At 37.1% G+C, this 18,965-nt stretch overlaps 1 protein-coding gene across 2 annotated transcripts; it reads left to right on the forward strand.

The window, feature by feature from the left end:
- Positions 1–309: 309 nt before the first annotated feature.
- Positions 310–18,373, forward strand: htra4 (HtrA serine peptidase 4). 2 transcript variants are annotated; one of them, XM_006625319.3, is made up of 9 exons: positions 311–1,196; positions 6,168–6,267; positions 7,290–7,494; positions 8,918–9,112; positions 10,249–10,281; positions 14,524–14,638; positions 15,518–15,575; positions 15,743–15,838; positions 17,602–18,373. In XM_006625319.3, exons 1-9 carry the CDS (start codon positions 776–778, stop codon positions 17,765–17,767), a joined length of 1,389 nt encoding a protein of 462 aa, XP_006625382.1. In that variant the 5' UTR covers positions 311–775; the 3' UTR covers positions 17,768–18,373. The 2 variants fall into 2 exon arrangements, with proteins under 2 accessions (XP_069038685.1, XP_006625382.1); XM_069182584.1 differs by lacking the exon at positions 15,743–15,838 and having other exon boundaries at positions 310–1,196.
- The last annotated feature ends 592 nt before the right edge of the window (positions 18,374–18,965 follow it).

An 18,965-nucleotide genomic window follows, 5' to 3' on the forward strand; every position in this document is an offset into this window, starting at 1 on the left:
ACTGTACATGCATCTAAAAATGGATGTGTTATGTGTTGCTCTTATATGGTATGTCTTCCCACTGTCGTTAATGTACAGTACATTCTTTTGGGAAAAAAACGTCTGTAGTACTATTTTAGTTTTTTTTAAAATGACCACGAGTCAGTAAATTTCTCAGAAATTACGTACTTTAATTTTAATGCGTTCTGTTATTAACGATATGTAAATGTACCATCTCCAAACTGAGGGTACAGTTAACAATGAAGCGTTATCTCCCCTATTCGTGGACAGGTCGTAATACGGTTTCTAGACATCCTCCCACCGGTACTACACATACAGTACGTAAAGAACTTGGAAAGCAAGTTTAATTCCTGCATTCCGAGAGACCTTGCCGAGGTCGTTTTAAGGGCTTTGAAGAGAGTCTCAAAGTCAAAGCAGACGAAAACAGAATTCAGAAAGACTTGTTAGAAAAACTGTGATTATGGTACTCCACATCGCAAACTAATCATTAGGTTTGTCGGCTTGAAGTGAAACTTTTTTTATTGTTTCATCCAAATAAAACTTTTTCCACTTTATTTTAGACTTGTAACCTTTTAACTGGAAAGGTCTGTGCCGCTGTGAAATATATTCTGTTTAACTTGCTGCTCAGAATGGATTACATAAATTTAAATCTAAGAACTGAGGACTCGTTCCACCCAAAACAATAAGTCAGTCGATATTTTATTTTGATGACATATATTCAAACGACGTTTCTTTTTGCGATTCAGACAAAAACTGTTCTCAGACACCTCTCAACATGACGATCAAGCTGTTGGCCCTTATCCTTTTAACATCTGTGGTTCATGCACGTTTATTAAAGAAAAGGCAAACGCTTTGCCCGGAGATATGTGATATTTCCCGCTGCCCCCCAGTCCCGGATTCGTGCTTCTACGGGGAGGTGAAAGACGACTGCGGGTGCTGCGACATCTGCGCAGCGGGAGAAGGAGACCTCTGTGGCGGACGCGGTTTGGGGACCTGTGGCGAGGGGATGGTGTGCGTCTACCCACCAGGGAAGCGCAGGCACCGAGGTACATGCGTCTGCGCTGCCACCGAACCGGTCTGCGGCAGCGATGGAAGGACATATCCCAGCATCTGCCGACTGAGAGCCGAGAACAGAAGAGCTGAGCTAAACCAAACCCCTCCGGTAATCCTCATTCAGAAGAGTCCCTGCGATTCTGGTAAGTGAACCAGGACGTTTCAACAAGGTCTTGAATATAGAACATAGAATATAATTTCATTGGCGATAAATAGGAAAATAGAAATATAAGTTTCACGTCAGTTTTATGCATTAATTAATTATAATGTGTAGCATTTTTTTTATAAAGAAGCTTCACATTTCTATCTATTTTTAAATTAAAAAAATAGAATGCTAGGTCTGTTTACCGAAGTTTCTGGCACTGCTATTTCGACAACGTGTTGTTACAGTAGTTACTTATTTAAAATGGAACTTCAAATATACAGTACATACAGAATACAAACAAATCCTGTATTATACAGTAATTGTACTTGTTCAGCATTCTTATCATCAAACTTTCAGCCACAGGAAAATTCAAAATTTCAAAAAATGCACTTAACATTTGAAGGACTGAATTTTATTTGTAATCAGAATACTTCTGAACATTCAGGATCCCTTACAATGTGATTGTAGAAAATCAGGCAAAGATAATCTAGTCACACATTATGCCAAAAAGCAATAATTTATCCGATTTTTACTGTGTGAAAAATTCTAGCAGAGGCTGATACCTGCCTCAGATACTCAGAAGTATCCAAACTAGGATTTATCTAAACTATGAAAGAAGTACATCTATGCACTGCAACCTGGAACAACAGCTAGATAAAGATTTAAACACTTAATTTGTCATTCTCTTTGGCTGTGGCTTTGCAAAATGTTGATTTATTTATTGCACTGTACTGTGTTTAAACCTAACCCCGTTTTCTTTTTTAAGCGAACAAAATGCACACATGAAACATTAGTATTGTAACGCAACGGGGGTTCAGGCGGGCGCCCTTGCCGCATTAGGTCGGCCCCGCACCGCCGGGGGCTCAAACCCGGGACTCCCGCGTCACTCAGCAGGGACCCAGCCCGGTGAGCCAGTAGCTATCCCACCCCGCTTCTGACACCAATGTAACGCAACGGGGGCTCAGGTGGGCGCCCTTGCTGCATTAGGTCAGCCCCCCACCGTCGGGGGCTCGATCCCGGGACTCCCGCGTCACTCAGCAGGGACCCAGCCCGGTGAGCCAAAGAGAGATCTCTCTACAGCCCAGTAGCTGTGGTCCTGCTATCACAAGGAAAGGCAGTGACGTCACCTCTCTGGTAAGCTGGCTCTTACACACAGTGCCTGTCGGCCGTAAGCGTTACACTCTCCCCCGCTTAAATCGCCGTCCCTGGCGAAGGGCTATCCCACCCCGCTTCTGACACCAATGTAACGCAACATGGGCTCAGGCGGGCGCTCTTGCCACATTAGGTCGGCCCCACACCTTTGGGGGCTCGAACCCGGGACTCCTGCGTCACTCAGCAGGGACCCAGCCGGGTGAGCCAAAGAGAGATCCCCCTACAGCCCAGTAGCTGTAGTCCTGCTATCACAGGGAAGGGCGGCGACGTCACCGCTCTGGTAAGCCAGCTCTTACACAATGCCTGTCGGCCGTATGCGTTACAGTATCATCTTTCCTTGTTTGGGGGTGTGAATAAATTCAACTCACTTCGAAACTAGACCAGGTGACAGAGAAGATGTCATAGGTGAAAATGCCCAAACTCCTAATGCATAACAGTTAGTTTCTTTCAGATTTTACAAATTGCTACAGAAGACAGCAACAGGTGTTACCGAGGTCTTGTTCTGTCATTACATTTAAATTCATTTTAAAAGACAAACGTGAGGTTTAAATATTAGATACAGGTATAGTCCTTTATGTTTCATTTTCATTAATATAATCTCTACAAATGCCTGAGACTGAAAAAGCTGAAATGGACCAGATTGCTGTGGACATCAATAACATCAATTTTTTTATTCCTCTCATCATGTAATATTACGTCTCTTAATAAAACCTGTGCTGCTGCCAGCTCCATCCAGGAGCCGAGTTTCTCCTTGATGTTGACTAGCAACAAAGCAGTTTGGTAACTTTGTGTTCTGGAAGCCGATCATGAGTGTAAGCGAGCCTCTGTACCCTGAAGAGACAATGAGGGAGTTTACCAATTCTTTGCCTTTTACTCTTTAACCAACACACCTAGGGGTCTCAAACTGTGCTTACATTACTTGCTTCTCATTACTTAGATTTCAAAAGATGAAAAAGTATTTGGCATGCTGGAAGACAAATCGTGAGATATGGCGTGATGGCCATTTCCATTTCCATGTGAGCCCATTGGACATGTTGACATCACAGTCAATGGGGCATGAAGTGCAGAGATGGGTGATGCTGGTGGTACTGTAGACCATTAATATGTCTCTCTATTTAAAAGTAGTTAAAAGTTACTAGAAGGAAAACGCAAAAAATGTTATTTATGTCAATAAATGTCAGCTGATGTGAATTGAATCTTTCCTTAAGGACTGGCATGTCAAATATTCTCAATTTCCATGTAGATTCTTATTAAATCTGCGAAACACTTTACTTCATTAAGCAGTCTCTTTGAAAATAGTGCTTAATTATAATAGGCCATTTTTATCTAGAGTCTTATTTTGTATTCCTTTCCCTTCTTCCCTTATTATTAAGAACCCTTTGAAGTTCACGTGTAAAACAGCTTTCTGGTATAGTATAGACAATATTATTGGGTTTCGCAACCTGGTTATAATAAAATAAACATTTTAGTAAAAATAACATGAACAGCAATGCTGTTGATTCTGATAGTCCTGATGCCCGCTTTGCACGTACTGCAATACTTAAAGTAAAATCTGTATGCTGAAATCTTTAACTCTACTTATCAGAACCCCAGGTACTCAGGCAGTCTTGCCAAAGGTTCTGCAGCAGTCTGACTCAAGAGCCTGGAGGGACAGAATGCATGGAGCAAGGAGATAGAGTTTGCATATCTCCCTCCCTAACATCAAACTCAGCTGCCGAAACAAGACTTGGCTTGATTTTACACACTGGAATGCAGTGTGCATATCTATCAAGAACAGAATTGGTTTCTACTAAAACTGAATGTGTATACATATATATGTATACTGATTATGTATTTATTTTTGCAGATAAGTCAATAGAAAACAAATTTTTACAGTGGTCTGGAAAGGCATTTTCACAGCAGGGCAAAACAGCTGTATTTTGCCAAGCACCCAAGTGTCAATATACAGTATAAACAGATTGAAGACATAAACTTCATTCCATACAAAAGAAATGATGGATTTTGAAATATGTTTACCAAAAGTAAATTTAACCTTACAGAGTTCATTAATTCTTCACCCATAAATTATGTTTCTTGTTGTCTTACATATGCTAGAGGTCAAAATAAGAAGAAAGAAGCAAAGATTTTTGTCTCCATAAACTACAGAACTCATGTTTTGGAACAGCATGTAATATCATATTTTTGTTTATCGGAAACACACTTACAATGAGAAAGACCTTCCTAATTAATGTAAAAACACATCTAAACCAGCCAGTTTAGACAATTTAAGTCAGTTCCCCTTCTGCAAAAGTTTTATTCATCATAACTGTTTCTCATGCTTTCTGAGTCGAATTTGTGTTAGAAAGAGTCACCCCTAACTTTAATCTGTTACAGTACATTTACTGTACTGTACAGTATGTCAATTAAACTGGTGTTTTTATCAATTTCCTGGGACAGTACCATCACATTTTGCCAACCTATAACAGTCTATCGCTTATAATTGGGTTTTCATTACCTAACTATGATGCCTATTTCCAAAATATTACTCAAACTGATCAGCATTACAGAATACTGGAGAATCACACTAAATTGTGCTTGTATTGGCAGCTGTTTGTGTCTGCTGATGTTTAAGTCATACTGTAAATATCCAAATAGGAAATAGTGTAGATCAACTTTGAATTCCCTTTTCTACTAAGCAATCCTTATTAAATGACTTAAAATCCATTGCATATACAGTAAATATCAAAAAGCAGTTAACATAAAAGATAACAATTCTGAAATCTAACACTTAAAGGCTGTGTTAAAAACAAAAAATGTACGTTTGGACAATTATTGCACTCTGTGTCTAAACACACCTTATTTCTTCAGTGTGTGAATTTCCAGTGAAACCCCACAGGGCCAGAATGAAAGATCTATTGAGTTTATTAATTGAAGCACAAAATTAAAAGACACTGCGTCACTCTGAATGCTTTCAATTTTCCATTGACAGCTCAATGAAAGAGTTCTACCTCAGCTTTGGATCTCTTGCAATGAATTTGGTTTTACAAGATATGTTTGATCACATTGAAAAAAGCCAAAATTCTCTTTGTTAAAAGAATAAGTTATCATGAGATTCACTCCCTTTAATAGGCACCTCTGTAAAAAAGCCTCTGTTTTTGCTTTTTTTTCCCTTGCAATCATGTTGGGATTTCTTGGCCAAGCTGATTTGCATATTGAAAGCAACATGTCATGCCAAAACCAACAGTCTGCTCTGCTGCAACACTTCAAACTGTACAGTATGTTTTGAATTCTATTTAGTCTGGCAAAACTTTACGCACTTGTGATTTGGAAACTGCAGACCTCTCTCAAACAAGCTTCTGGAGCATCTTAAATAATTACCATACTGTACATTTCTAACAAATATCTTAATAATAAAAGACTCTTCACTGGTACAAACAGAGCATTATTTTCTTTTTCTAAGATGAAAACATGGATGAACTGTACAACACATACTGTAAATTACCAAACTAGAAATATGAGAATCTCTGTTACTCATCTCAAGTGTAATGTTTCTTACAGTGTTCTGGTCTTCTAATACAAAGTGAAACATATTTTCTAAATGATCTGTCTAATATGAAGTTCCCCCGCAGGGCATGTTAAGGTGTCCAATGAGACAATGGGCTTAAAAAATAAAACAAACATTTCTAGAAACTACAAGAAAGAATAAATTACCCTGTCTCCCAGGATTCTAAATGGACATAGGAAATGTTCCTATTTTTAATCCATTCTTGTAGTGGTCCCACACCTTTTCATTCAACATGTACTGTAATTAAAATCTGCACATGATTCTCATGCCCAGGTCCCCAGAATCCTGATAGTCTCCGGTACAAGTTCAACTTCATCGCTGATGTGGTGGATAAGATTGCCCCAGCTGTGGTACATCTGGAACTGTTCCGTCGGTAAGCTGTGGCTCTGGGGTAAAGAACTGATATAATGAATAAATATCCTAATAATTTAATGCCAGTCAATTTAAAATAGACCTGGACAAGCCATTTTGAAGTTTACAGTGCAATCCCCGTGTGTAGCTCAAGAGACTGCCATGGCTCATATCATTAACTCTTTGGTTATTCCAGCTGCCTATTCAATAAAATGGATCCCATAAATTAGCTGACTGACCACAGTGCACAGGGTTGAGTGCATCACATTAAGTATCATCAAACTTTAACATTAACTCAAACTTTCTTCAAGGATCTGAAACAATACGGTTCATGTACAGTAAATGGAATGAAATCAAGTTCTTAATATTTTAGCTCATTCAATCCCCCAAAAATCAAAACCAAACCAAAAACCAAAACCAAACCTTAAAGTAATTTTATAGGCAATACTGCTATGCCGCTTCCTAACTTTCACAAAAACTGTGGACAAAAAAGGACTTTTAAAAATGAAGATACAATAACTGCTGAAATATAGCATTTTAAATAATATCTGAGACTGGTCTGCATAGGCTTTGGTATCCCTGGCTGTTTCCAAGCTTCAATGACTGGGACAGATTTTATGGCATAACAAATCAAAGAAATTCAAACCTAAAACAAAACTAATTTCCATGCTTAAATACAGTCTTCCATTTCTATGATTATTATGTCTCCCTCTATAAACTAAAATTTCTAGAATGACTAGTCATATGCATACATACTGGCCCCTGTTTAAACCTTCAGGGTCAGTGTTTCAGTCTGCTTGTCTTGCTAAGGCTCATGGCTAACTTTAAACAATGTTATTCAATAATTCAAAAACTGAAATGAATACAGTATACAGTATAGGATACTTAGTACATGTAGTTTATAACATGGTATTTGTTAACCTACCGTATACTGTATCTCTGTGTGTGTTTGCACACAAGCATAATTGTGCCTGCAGTAAAGTACATAAAGAAGTACAAAACTTTAGCATTGGTATCGATCTTTTAAAATACATTTCTTTTTAGACTGCCCTTCACCAACCAGGAGATTCCTGTGTCAAGTGGCTCAGGGTTCATTGTGTCCGAGGATGGATGGATTGTCACCAATGCTCACGTTCTGACCAATAAACAGCGCATCAAAGTAGAGTTGAAGAGTGGCGCCCAGTATGATGCCAAGGTCAAGGATGTGGACCAAAAACTGGACATCGCACTCATTAAAATTGAACCAGACGTAAGTCACATAGTCATGTCAGTCAGTCAAGGGTCAGTCAGACTGAAAGCAGTCTATTAAATCAGTTCTTTGAAGAAGAAATCAGTCCTTCGAAGATTTTGCATATTGTTTTTGTTCAGTATGTTACTGTTCTTTGTTTTGTTCCATTCTGAAGTCCTGAAAGTACTTTTTCTAGTGGTTTGAAACACTGCTATTTCAAAGTTGTTGATAGTTTGACCATCTCTGCAATTTAGCAAATTATTTTTTGTTACATTATTGAATAAATTGGTCTTTCTTTTAATTTCACCCAAAATATTGTTAACTCTTTTAAAATAGTAAGAATGTAATAATTTAATGTAATATAAATAAGGATGCCACCTTATAGATCTTCTATATTTCTATGCACAATAAAACCCCATCAATACTCTAATATTACAATGACTTTGGGGAAGAGGAGAAAAACTCCCTGTGACTTTAATGATGAGGAAATCTTTCAATCTGTGACAATTAAACTGTCACGAGTTCCTAGCAGGGGATCGAACTGTTAGCAGTGATTGAGTGGGATTTCAGGCCCTCGGGCCTGATAAACCACAAGCATGAGACTCAGGGAGTAAAATCACATTTTCCTCTAATAAGAGCAGACAGGCATTGACAAGCCAAGCAGGTGAAGGTGTTTCTTTAGAGACTTGAGAGACATTTGGTTAAAATTAAAACAAGCTTTTGAGCCTTCTTATTTTACATATAGCTTTTATACAGTTATGCTACGGATAAGATGCATTCTCCAGCTGGCAGTCGTTTGCTGTGATTTACCAGAAATCAGACAGTGTCAGTGTCAGTGCAGTAGCTGGTGAGGTAGCATGGCAGCTCACTGCACATCTTCGTGTATGTGATCCCCAGAATGCTTTAAAAAAAACTGTAAAAATCCCACCCTTCCACCAAAAATCAACACCAGACCCTTCTTATTGTTTTTCCAACACTGCTGAAAATTGACTAATCTAATGGACAACACACAATCTCACAGCCTGCCCACCTGAGACCAATATCAATGTCAAAATACGTCTTTGCCAATATTTTCAAATAGTATTACATGATGAGTCACAGGTCTTTTCATATCAATAATGGGTAGTTGACTAGGACATGTTCTATAAATAAGCAGTTTGAGTATCACCTGCCTTTTGAATTAAAGGTTATATGAAATGTAGGTTTCTGACTTAATTCTTCATATATCTGTTTAAACCAGCTAGAAAATAACATAAAGTGTTGCCTTGTAACAAATCCTTTATTAATAAAGATACTGTACTGTACCTCCCTGTTTTTATTTGCAATATACAAGGAAACCCTAACAATATTAATAAAACACAGTTCCCCCTAATTTTGCTATGCCAAGATTGTCCATTTACAACAGTGGAAAACCAGAATTTATACAGAGCCTTGTGTGATTTAGAGCCACCTGCCAGTGCTCCTACTGGGACGTTCTGCTGACCTGCGGCCAGGGGAGTTTGTGGTGGCAGTGGGAAGCCCCTTCTCTCTCCAGAATACAGTGACCACTGGCATTGTCAGCACCACCCAGAGAGGGGGGCGAGAGCTGGGGCTGAAGGACTCTGACATGGAGTACATCCAGACTGATGCCATCATCAATGTGAGTTTTCAAGGGGGTGGTGCAAACTGCCACGGCTTGGGGAATTTCAGCTTGAACCTGCAAGACCAACCAGTTCACAAACTCCTCAATGCTTTCTTTTTGGACGATTTCCCCCAAATATTTTTTTTTTATATATTGCATATTGCATTACCCATCTGGTACTGGAGATCCTGGATCAAGCAGGTCTTAAAGTAGGGCTCTTCAACTTGTGGCCTTTACATTCATCTCCATATCGGCCATATTGATCCTGCTGATTATCAATTCAAATAATTGAATTGGTTATAGCTGGTTATCGCAAAATGGTGAAATAAAGCACAGTGGCCGCAGGTTGAATAGCAGTGTTTTAGAGATTTCTTTAATCTATATCCTTCTAAGGACTTTAGAAAAATGACAATAGCAAAGGTGCAGTTAAAGGGGAACACGTTTTACACATTAGGTGTATATATTTTGTATATAATTTTTATATTTTGGGGTTTGAAAGAATCAGCATTGATGAGTGTAATTCAAACCACAATGAAAGTAAAATGTACACAGTAACATGCAAAACCTCCAATTTATGTAATGAAATAGACTATATTCTATTGCCAGATTCTGCAATTCAGAACTAGGCAGCCAAGCATCCAGTGAGGAGAAGCGGCCCTTTCACATTGTAAACAAGCAGGCTTGTGAATACATCTCTTTTAATCCAGTAGAAATATTGCTCTCGCCTTTGACACAGTGTTGCCAAAAAAATACAACATGTTAACTCTACATGCAGATTGCGTTTAATTTCTGCTGCACAACCCGTCCTTATCCTCTCGTACAGTACGTTATAGTGAGTAGTGAGCAGGGTGAGCCATTTCACGCCGCAATCTTTGCAAACTCCGGACAGAATAGCGACTATACAGTATAGTACTTTCACAAGTAAGTTCACTATTTAGTGCTTAATTTAGAATTTGTGAAATTTTGCAATGCTGGCATTTCATTTATTTTGTTACCAAGATTTAATAACCTGTCTGAGAAATTGAGACTGCAGTTCCCCTTGAAGGAGATTAGAGTGAAACAAAAACCAGAAATGTTGCTTTGAGATACAATTTTTCTATGTGAGTATATCAAATATCATGCCTCTGTTACATTGTTTTTATATTCTCTTCCAGTATGGGAACTCAGGAGGACCGCTGGTTAACTTGGTAAGAAATGGAAAAAAAAATGTCATATCTGAATTCTAAACATACACCATACTGTATATTCTGAAACACTCAGTTAAACTTTGCATACCTTCGACAACTTTTCAAACTTTGTGGAATTATTATGTGGAATTATTGCAAGAAAAATTTCATTACAACATACCAGTAAACCACGACTTATTGAAACTGACTGTAAATCACACTTAATTGTGGAATTTAGTTTTACCAGCTGCTGTAACATTGGCAACTGCTTCTAGACAACAGGAAAGATTTGTGAATATGCAGGTTAAGCACTCTTACAAAGGTCATGCTAAAGTGATATTGATGTAGTCTTGGCAAGCGGTCACCTTTCCTGATTAATCAGAAAAAAATGTCATTAGACGTTTCTTCACATTCAGCAAAATAAAAAAAATGTATAAAGCAACTGAACATAAATAGCTTCTGAGTTATCTAGACAAATTTAACAGGGAATTATTTTTCTGACATACTTTCTCCTAACTGATTTTTGTGACAGAAGGGAATATGTTGGTTTAGCAGACCAGAGTTAATCGAAAACTGAATAAATAGGGAAGGTACAGTAGGTAATGGAGGTTATCAACTTAGAAATTACCCAGGGACTCTTTCAGGATTCAAGGATTTAAATCATTAGGAGAGGACAAGACACTGATGCCCTTTTTTCAAGTTTCTGAACATCACGCCAACAGTTCAGGAGTTCAGAAGCAGTGACAGATGGCGCAGTCAAATCCGACATCACAGCAGCACAATCCTTTCTGCTAAATCGTGCTGGCAACCCACATTTCACTGTAAATTAAGGTGGAAAGAAACACACTGTGCTGGGAATGTTTCTCCTAGCTGTTGTTTTAAGACTGTCTTGGATTAAAAACACCTTGCTTTTTGGGCACAAGCTGCCTTTATGGGCAGTCCAGCTGCAAACATGTGGAGTGTGAGAAGGCCTGCAACTGTCTTTTCTGTGAGCTGGGGTTTTAATTTTCTGCCATTACATAAACCTGGGAGCTATTTGGATCATCTTCTTTCAGGACAGAATGGTTTTTAGCATGTCTAGTTCTATGATAACTGGACAAAAGATTAGAATACTAAATTGTTTAACATTCCAAATTGGAGCACAAGACACATACGTTTCTTGTATGATTGTGCTTTTAAGTGTGTGAGAAGTACAGTATTGTGTCCCCATGCTTTTACTTTCATCTTTCGTTTTGGAATATTCAGAACTAAAAGAGAAGCATAAACACCTAACGTGTAAAACATAGAAATGATTACTTTTATGTTTATGAACATCTCAATATTATTTAACCATTTTCGTCCACAACGAGAAGTCTTCAACTGAGATGTGATTAAAGTAATCCTTCAATATGACTGGAGATTAAAATAGAATGTTGTGTTTATTTTTTAACCTTATATATTACTTGATATACAATACGAAAAACTTCAATTTCATATTACTCTTTCAGAAAGAACATAACACTAAATTAGCTTTAAAACCCTAAAACCGTATATCTTCATTGTAATCTTAAACATTGTTATCTTAAACAGTTTGTGTGACTTTCAGATTTTGTTTGTAAAAGATATTTGTTGTATTTAGAGTTTTTCTCACAAATAAGGACAAAAGCAAATTTACAAAGAGTCTTCTGCTAATATATGATCCTTTCTTTTGAATACAGCTCAAAGGATTAGAGCCTAATTCTACTTCTTACTGAGTCTGTGTCAATGTGAACATTATTAGAAGCTAAGTACTCTCCTAGTTATATATGAAGAAATTAACTGACAGGGGGTTCTTAAAAAACACTACACATGCTTTTTAACAGATGGCAACTATATTAACAAAGATGGCAAAGAAGGGATCAAATCTGACTCGTTTTATTATTGAAAAATAAGTAAGATTTTGGAAGTCCCATTACATTTAAAATATCTGCAGTGAGTCATTTCTTTGTAGTGTCTGACAGTAAATCCTTCAAGGACAGTATTTTTTTCTACCTTGCAGGCATTGACAGTAAAGAACATTTACAAAAAAAACAGTACAACATCTGTGATTTCTGTGAGTTGGACATGAATCATTCTGTGCATTTTTCTGTTTCAAAAGTTAAACTGTTCTAAATCTTAAAAAATGCAGATAACATCACCTGCATGATAAGAGTATGCCCAACCCTGTACTTAGCACTTTGTGCTTTTGGCAGATTTCAAAGCATGAAATTGATTTATGGTGCCACAGCTCATGTTTAGTACTTAATAACAACAAGGGAATCTATGTGTTGACTAAAAGTTAAATTCAATTTTTATTTTTGTAGAAAAAACTTTTTTTCACTCCACATCAATTATTAATTACTAGACTTCTTTAGCATGATTTTGATAACCAGTGCATTTGTTCAATGTATATATAAGGCTCTTGCAATAACAGCAGATTGAAACCAGAAAACATCTGTTATTCTGCTTAAAAGGTCTTAAGACACAAGATACCCAAAGTGATTACATAGCAGGACAGAGTTTTGTGTAGATTTGTAGCAAGGTTTCTGGTTCTCAAATCAAAAATGAATTTCTTTTGGAAGACTAATCTACCATTTTGTATCATCTCCTGGAATAAGTTATCGTTCCTCTTGTTTTGGTTGGGAATATCTCTTGGGTGACGCTGCATAATACCAAACAGGTGTTAGAATTGCTTGTTATACAGACCCAGTGGGCTCTTTAAAGGCTTCTAATTAAAAATATTATAGTGTGAAAATCAGTCAAAATGGTGTTTAACATATTAAATGTCTTGTAATGGGAAGGCCTCAAAACTTTACTGAAGCTACATGCTAATAAATCTTCTTACATTTGTTATAAATATACTCCTTATATACTGTATAACACCTACGTACAATACAATAACAAACCTGACAATGGAATACAGGTTGTTATAAAGTACTGTTGTAGTGCAAAAATATACTATATACAGTACTAAAAGATATAAGGAACAAGTTATAGGTTTATTCCATGCTGAAAAGAGAAGAAAGAAAACAATGTTTCGGCTGTGAAGCTCCCCGCCTGAACTACTAAAAATATAATATTTACTTAGTAAAAGTGTATTTTAACAGGAGAGTGTAAGAATTAAATTTAATAATATATACTTCCCATGAGCAGCTGTGGAACCGATCAGCTGGAGTAAGGCATTTATTTTCATTGCCTCAGAGTACACATTTTCACTTTTCACTGATTTTCCTATTAAGATTTCTAAGTGCTAATCGGGTGCAGAATGATAGCTACAGTACTGTATATTCCAAATGGCAGCAATTCAGTAGACACCCAGTTGTGTTTTTTATATAATTCACTTCAGTTAAAAGCGAGATGTAAGTGCTAAAGAACTGATTTTTTTAAGTATTCAGAATCCATCACATCAACAGCAGGAGTCAGTCATGTTTTCTGTTAACTACTCTTTTGCGCTCAAGGCTATGGCAGATGTACAATACAGGTAATAGTTCTTAGAGAGTATCCTAATAAACTCGTAGTGAGATATACAACTTGAAGCATACCTTTCCATTAAACTGCTTCACATCTCTCACTATTTTAACATTTGTTTTGAAATCAGCAATGTACAAGCTGGAGGAACAAAAGAGCCAACACTCATTCTACATTGTACATTCTCTAAAACACAAAATGCCAAATTCCTATTAGATGGCAACTTCAGAAGAGAGTCTATCTTGAAGTCTAGGACACCAGCAAGTGGCACACCCAGCCACAGTTCCCAGCTGGCACAGTGTAGATTGAACCAGTCAGATCTAGGTAATAGGCAGCAGGACTGATCCAAGCAGAGGCTTTGGTCCTTATTTTCCCTGTGGTTAAATGATGATCAGATTAGATTATACTAGATTTAAGATTTCTGTTTTCTTAGACCAGGCTTTTTAAAAGATATCTGGATGAAGTTAAAACATTGGTTCATTCAGAACAATGATAAATAAAAACCTAAGGAACCAATTTTCAGAAAATGTACAGCTGATGATGTGCTAGAATAGCAACATTTGTCTCCCTATTAAGGAACAAATTGGTCCCCTCAATTAACATTAGAACACTGTGTGTTTTACAGATAAAATATTCTAGAATTAACATTTTTCTGAAGCTTTTTTTTAGCTTTTCTTCTGTTTTGTGAGTTTATCCTAATCAACCTATGTTTTCCTCATATTTTAGTGCACTATGTTTTATCAGCTAACAAGGACGGCATCAGTTTTGGTAAAAGTATGTTTTGTTGTTTATTTGAAGGATGGTGAAGTCATCGGAATAAATACTTTGAAGGTAACAGCTGGCATATCCTTTGCAATCCCTTCAGATAGAATACGCCAGTTCCTCGCAGAATCCTATGATCGACAGATAAAGGGTAAGAGGGACTGTAGCAACTCTCAAAGCTGAAGCATTTTTAACTTTTAAAACAAAAAAAAAACAGTCCACAGATAAAACCACAACTAACCCTGTAAACTCCAAGTAAATGCTAAAATTAGTTAAATGGTTTACAAAATAAGTCCTCTAATAAAGCAACTAAATGTGTGATACATATTTGTAGTGTATGATTAACAAAGCGCTTTCTCTGGTATTTTCAAAATTAGAGGTTTTGAACTTTAAGGCCATGATAAGAATCTCTCCACCTAACCTAATAAATAAATTACACCCCTAGCCTCATCTTAGGTTATGACTTTGTCCCCTCAACAAGATTGACTGTAGGTGAAAGTCTTCTGCTGCTGTTCACCTACTGTAGGTTGCAGAATACAGTTCTTTGAGATCAGGAATTCAGAGCTCCTGTTTCCAACCTTTACCTTAAAGCATGTTTAAAGTGAAATTTCTATAGATTTTAAGATTAATTATTTTCGAATGAAGTAAAGTCTAATTCTTTGATTTCTGTTTTCCTCATTTTCATTGTACTGTACATGACGAGATTTGTTATGAGAAACAATCTGTAATGTAAAGTTCATTACTATTACATTAGTGAGCTAGACCACCAGTAGTCAGACAGGTACTGTATAACAATGTAACAGAATGTAGAAATACAGTACGAGATCCACAAAAAGAGATTTAAGTTTATACTGAGAGGCATTAAAAATAAAACGAATGCCATTGATTCCAATGTTAATTGGATTTTGTGAAGCATCTCAGAATAGTTAAGAATAACCAAAAAAATACAGTACATACATTTATAATGCCAACAGAAAAAACATCCTCTTTCCCCTGCTTTTGGTGCAGTTGATTTTTGTTTAAATTCCAGGGAAGACGCTACCCAAAAAGAAGTACATGGGAGTCAGAATGCTGCAGCTTTCTCCAAAGTAAGGCAGAAGACTAGAAGCGCATTTTGACTTGTTCTTGCATATAATGTGATAGCTTCCATTATGACAGCAGTGGTACTGTATTATGTGCATATGGCCGGTACAGATTCTACAACTCATAACAAAAACACAGAGATTGAGTGATTTGCATTTTCTGCATTCCTCAGTTTAATTAGAGAGCTGAAGGACCGGGACAAGGATTTTCCAGATGTAAGCATGGGAGTCTATGTGTTTGAGGTAATTCCAGGGACAGCCGCAGCGAGGTAAGGAATAGTGAGAGTCCCAGACCTCAAATATCGTTTTTATTCAACATACTGTAGAAAATCAAGAAAATGCTTCTCAACTCGCCTAGTTATTGACTAGAATATGATCTGTTCTCTCTGGGTGCAGAGATAAGCTAAGGTTTTAGGTTTTCAATTTTTTACTCAGCTGTAGACTTTAAAAAAAATTAGTGCGTACAACTGTAACAATAGCCAATACATGCTTTAAATCTCACACACTGACAAATGTTGTTGTGAAATAACAGACACAGAGCAGAACGCTGAGGAGAATGTATGAATGATAAACGAATGTACTCAACCTATTCACTAGTTTTTTGAGGCAACTGGATAAAACCAAAAACCAAAAGAGATTTGCAACATTCTGCTAGGTTGAGCAGCTGTCTTGGACCCCCACTGAAGAGATTAGGCCAAGGACACCAATCCAGCTGCCTTTTTTATGATTCGTACTTCAAATCAGCAGTTGGCAGCTTTGCTGGATATTGTCTAGTGGCCCTAAACAGCATGCAGAGTAATCCCAAGCCTACAAAAAGTTTGGAAGCACATCTATATGACTCAGAGATGTTTTTCCAATATTTCACCAACAGATCTTACCAGATGGAGATTGATTTAAGGTGCTTCTTTGTTCATTCACAAAAGGCCCAACATTATCTCTAACTGAAGTTTGTGGTGGTGGGCTAGTTACGTTTTAATTGTATTTGTGTGTTGGATCACAACAGTCCTTCTCTGCTTTATAAATATAGATCATTATGACCACTGGACTTTCTGCCAGGAGTGTCGAAAAAACAGCGTGCTATTATATTTGTTAAAGCTGAAAGGAAAATAACATACAAGTCATAGTCTAAATAAAAAGCTATAGAAAATAATTATGATAATATCACTTGACCAAGCAAAGTAGCGCAGGGGAACTGGTTTAAACTTTTAGTGAGCTTTCTCGTTTTGTTTCTTCCATTCAATTACAAAGTGCTACATTTGGGGAAAGAAAATACTTTTATAAGCAGTTGGCTTTGGCAGCCCATTTCAGTTTTAGAAAACATGAGAAAATATCTACCAAAAGACACATTTCAGTACTCCAATTTAAAAAGTTTCGGCTTTTATTCCTCTGACTCCCGGAAATAAGGCAGATGCTGCTACTGCTCCAGCAGCTGCTGCTGTGACAACATACTGTAACCTTTCATTAAACTTGCTGGCAATTGGGTAAAAGTATGTAAACAAACGCTGATAGGCAGAATTGAGAAATGAGTCAGTCCAAGCACAGTAGGCAGAATTGAGAAATGAGTCAGTCCAAGCACAGTGGTATCAAGGAAAATGCAAGGAGAAGGATGGCAGGCAGATATAAAGAATGTGAATGAGCATGCCATGTTCCTGAATCCAGATTTCCTAGGCTGTCTGAAACTGAACTCGGGCCACGTACACTTGGCCCAAACACAGTCTTTACAGCAGTTGATCAGCTGTAACCAAGAAGCAGAAAGCTCAGTTTTAAGTGTCTTCCAAACATTTTCATTCAGCTGCTGAAACAAAAAACAAAAGGCAGGAAGGATATGGTAATTCACGGCTGTTGGAGCTCAGGGGAAGCTCAGGGCAGCTTTGAGCCCACTCAGTGACAGTGCCTCCACAGTGTCATGTTGAGATCAGGGTTTGTGTGCTCAGTGCAGCCAGCACAGCCCTCGGGCCTCCACAAAGACTGGTCTATCAACTAGGACCCCTAGTAAACATAGTCGTCTTTCTGTTGTCGTTTCTTCCCCTAGCTCTGGCATGAAGGACCACGATGTGATTATCAGCATCAACAACCAATCTGTGAAAACCACAGAGGATGTGAGCGAAGCGGTCAAGTCCAGTAGCACGCTCTCTGTGGTGGTGCGCCGAGGAAATGAGGACATTATGCTCACTGTCGTTCCAGAAGAAATAGACTGATTGAAATGGACAAAAACTGGGTCTCAACAAAGACCTGCTGCATTTTTCTAATGTATCCACAGAAAAAAATGTTCTTTAGCAGGTTTTCTGACTCCTCTGCCATACTGATTTTTTAACCTTACTTGCTGTTTGTTGCAAACAGACGTTTCTCAACTACTTTTCTGAAATAATCCATGCATTTAGTTATGTTTCCCTATAGATGTGCTTTCAGATATTTTATTTAGACATCAATGGTTTGATTGGGGAAACCGGGTAAGGATATTAAGGGTTAGTTTTTAGATTATCTCGTGATAAAGATAGATAGCACATCTTAAAAATGACAAAAACATAATATAAAAGAGGATAAACACTGGAAAAAAAACATTGCTGATACAATTAATTTTTAAGGTAGCTAAGCCTTTTTTCTGATTTTTTCCTACAGGTTTTCAAGAATGATAATTGCAGTATTAAATAAGTTCAGCAAAGAGCAAAGATGTTTTCAGTTGGACAAAATTAGCACAATATCAAGATTCACACACAGCATATACTGTGTATAACAGACAAGAATAACTGAATACTGTTAAACTATGCAAAATATCATGCAATAAAGTTTAACATTAAAATGTAGGATTTAATAAGTTTTATATATGTCATTATTAGACTGTTCTAAAACAGAAGTTTGATTCTGACCTCTATTTCTTACTCTCCAATTTTGCAATAGGAAGCTAACTTTTGTCTTTGACAACGGACTGATTTCCAGTTACCCAATTCAGGACAAAGCATAAAAATGAATTAAACAAAAAGCACTTAATCTGCCAAATTCTCAACAGCAGTGATATGTAAGGACCTACATTCTATGAGTAAAATGTTTCTTGCGATTGTGTGTAATGTTAAGGGTAATATACAAAGCACAGAGGCCTAAATGGAAATTTCAACACAATTTAAAAATCAATCGCAACATATTTTCCATATGTATTATACAGTCATTTTCATTTTACGATGACTTTACCTTAATAATTCTATGTAATTAATGAAGAATATAACCAACTGTGATGATACTACCTTTGAACTGAAAATCACAATAAAACCTTTAAGAAAAAAGAAACTACTGCCCTTTTTTACTACATAAAATTGCAAGTAGCGAGAGAGCCATTCCATCAATTATACACAAGTATGTAAATGGTGTATATGAGGACACAGCACAATCTGATCCACTCCA

Source organism: Lepisosteus oculatus, chromosome 2 (genome assembly GCF_040954835.1).
Source record: "Lepisosteus oculatus isolate fLepOcu1 chromosome 2, fLepOcu1.hap2, whole genome shotgun sequence".
Taxonomy (NCBI): domain Eukaryota; kingdom Metazoa; phylum Chordata; class Actinopteri; order Semionotiformes; family Lepisosteidae; genus Lepisosteus; species Lepisosteus oculatus.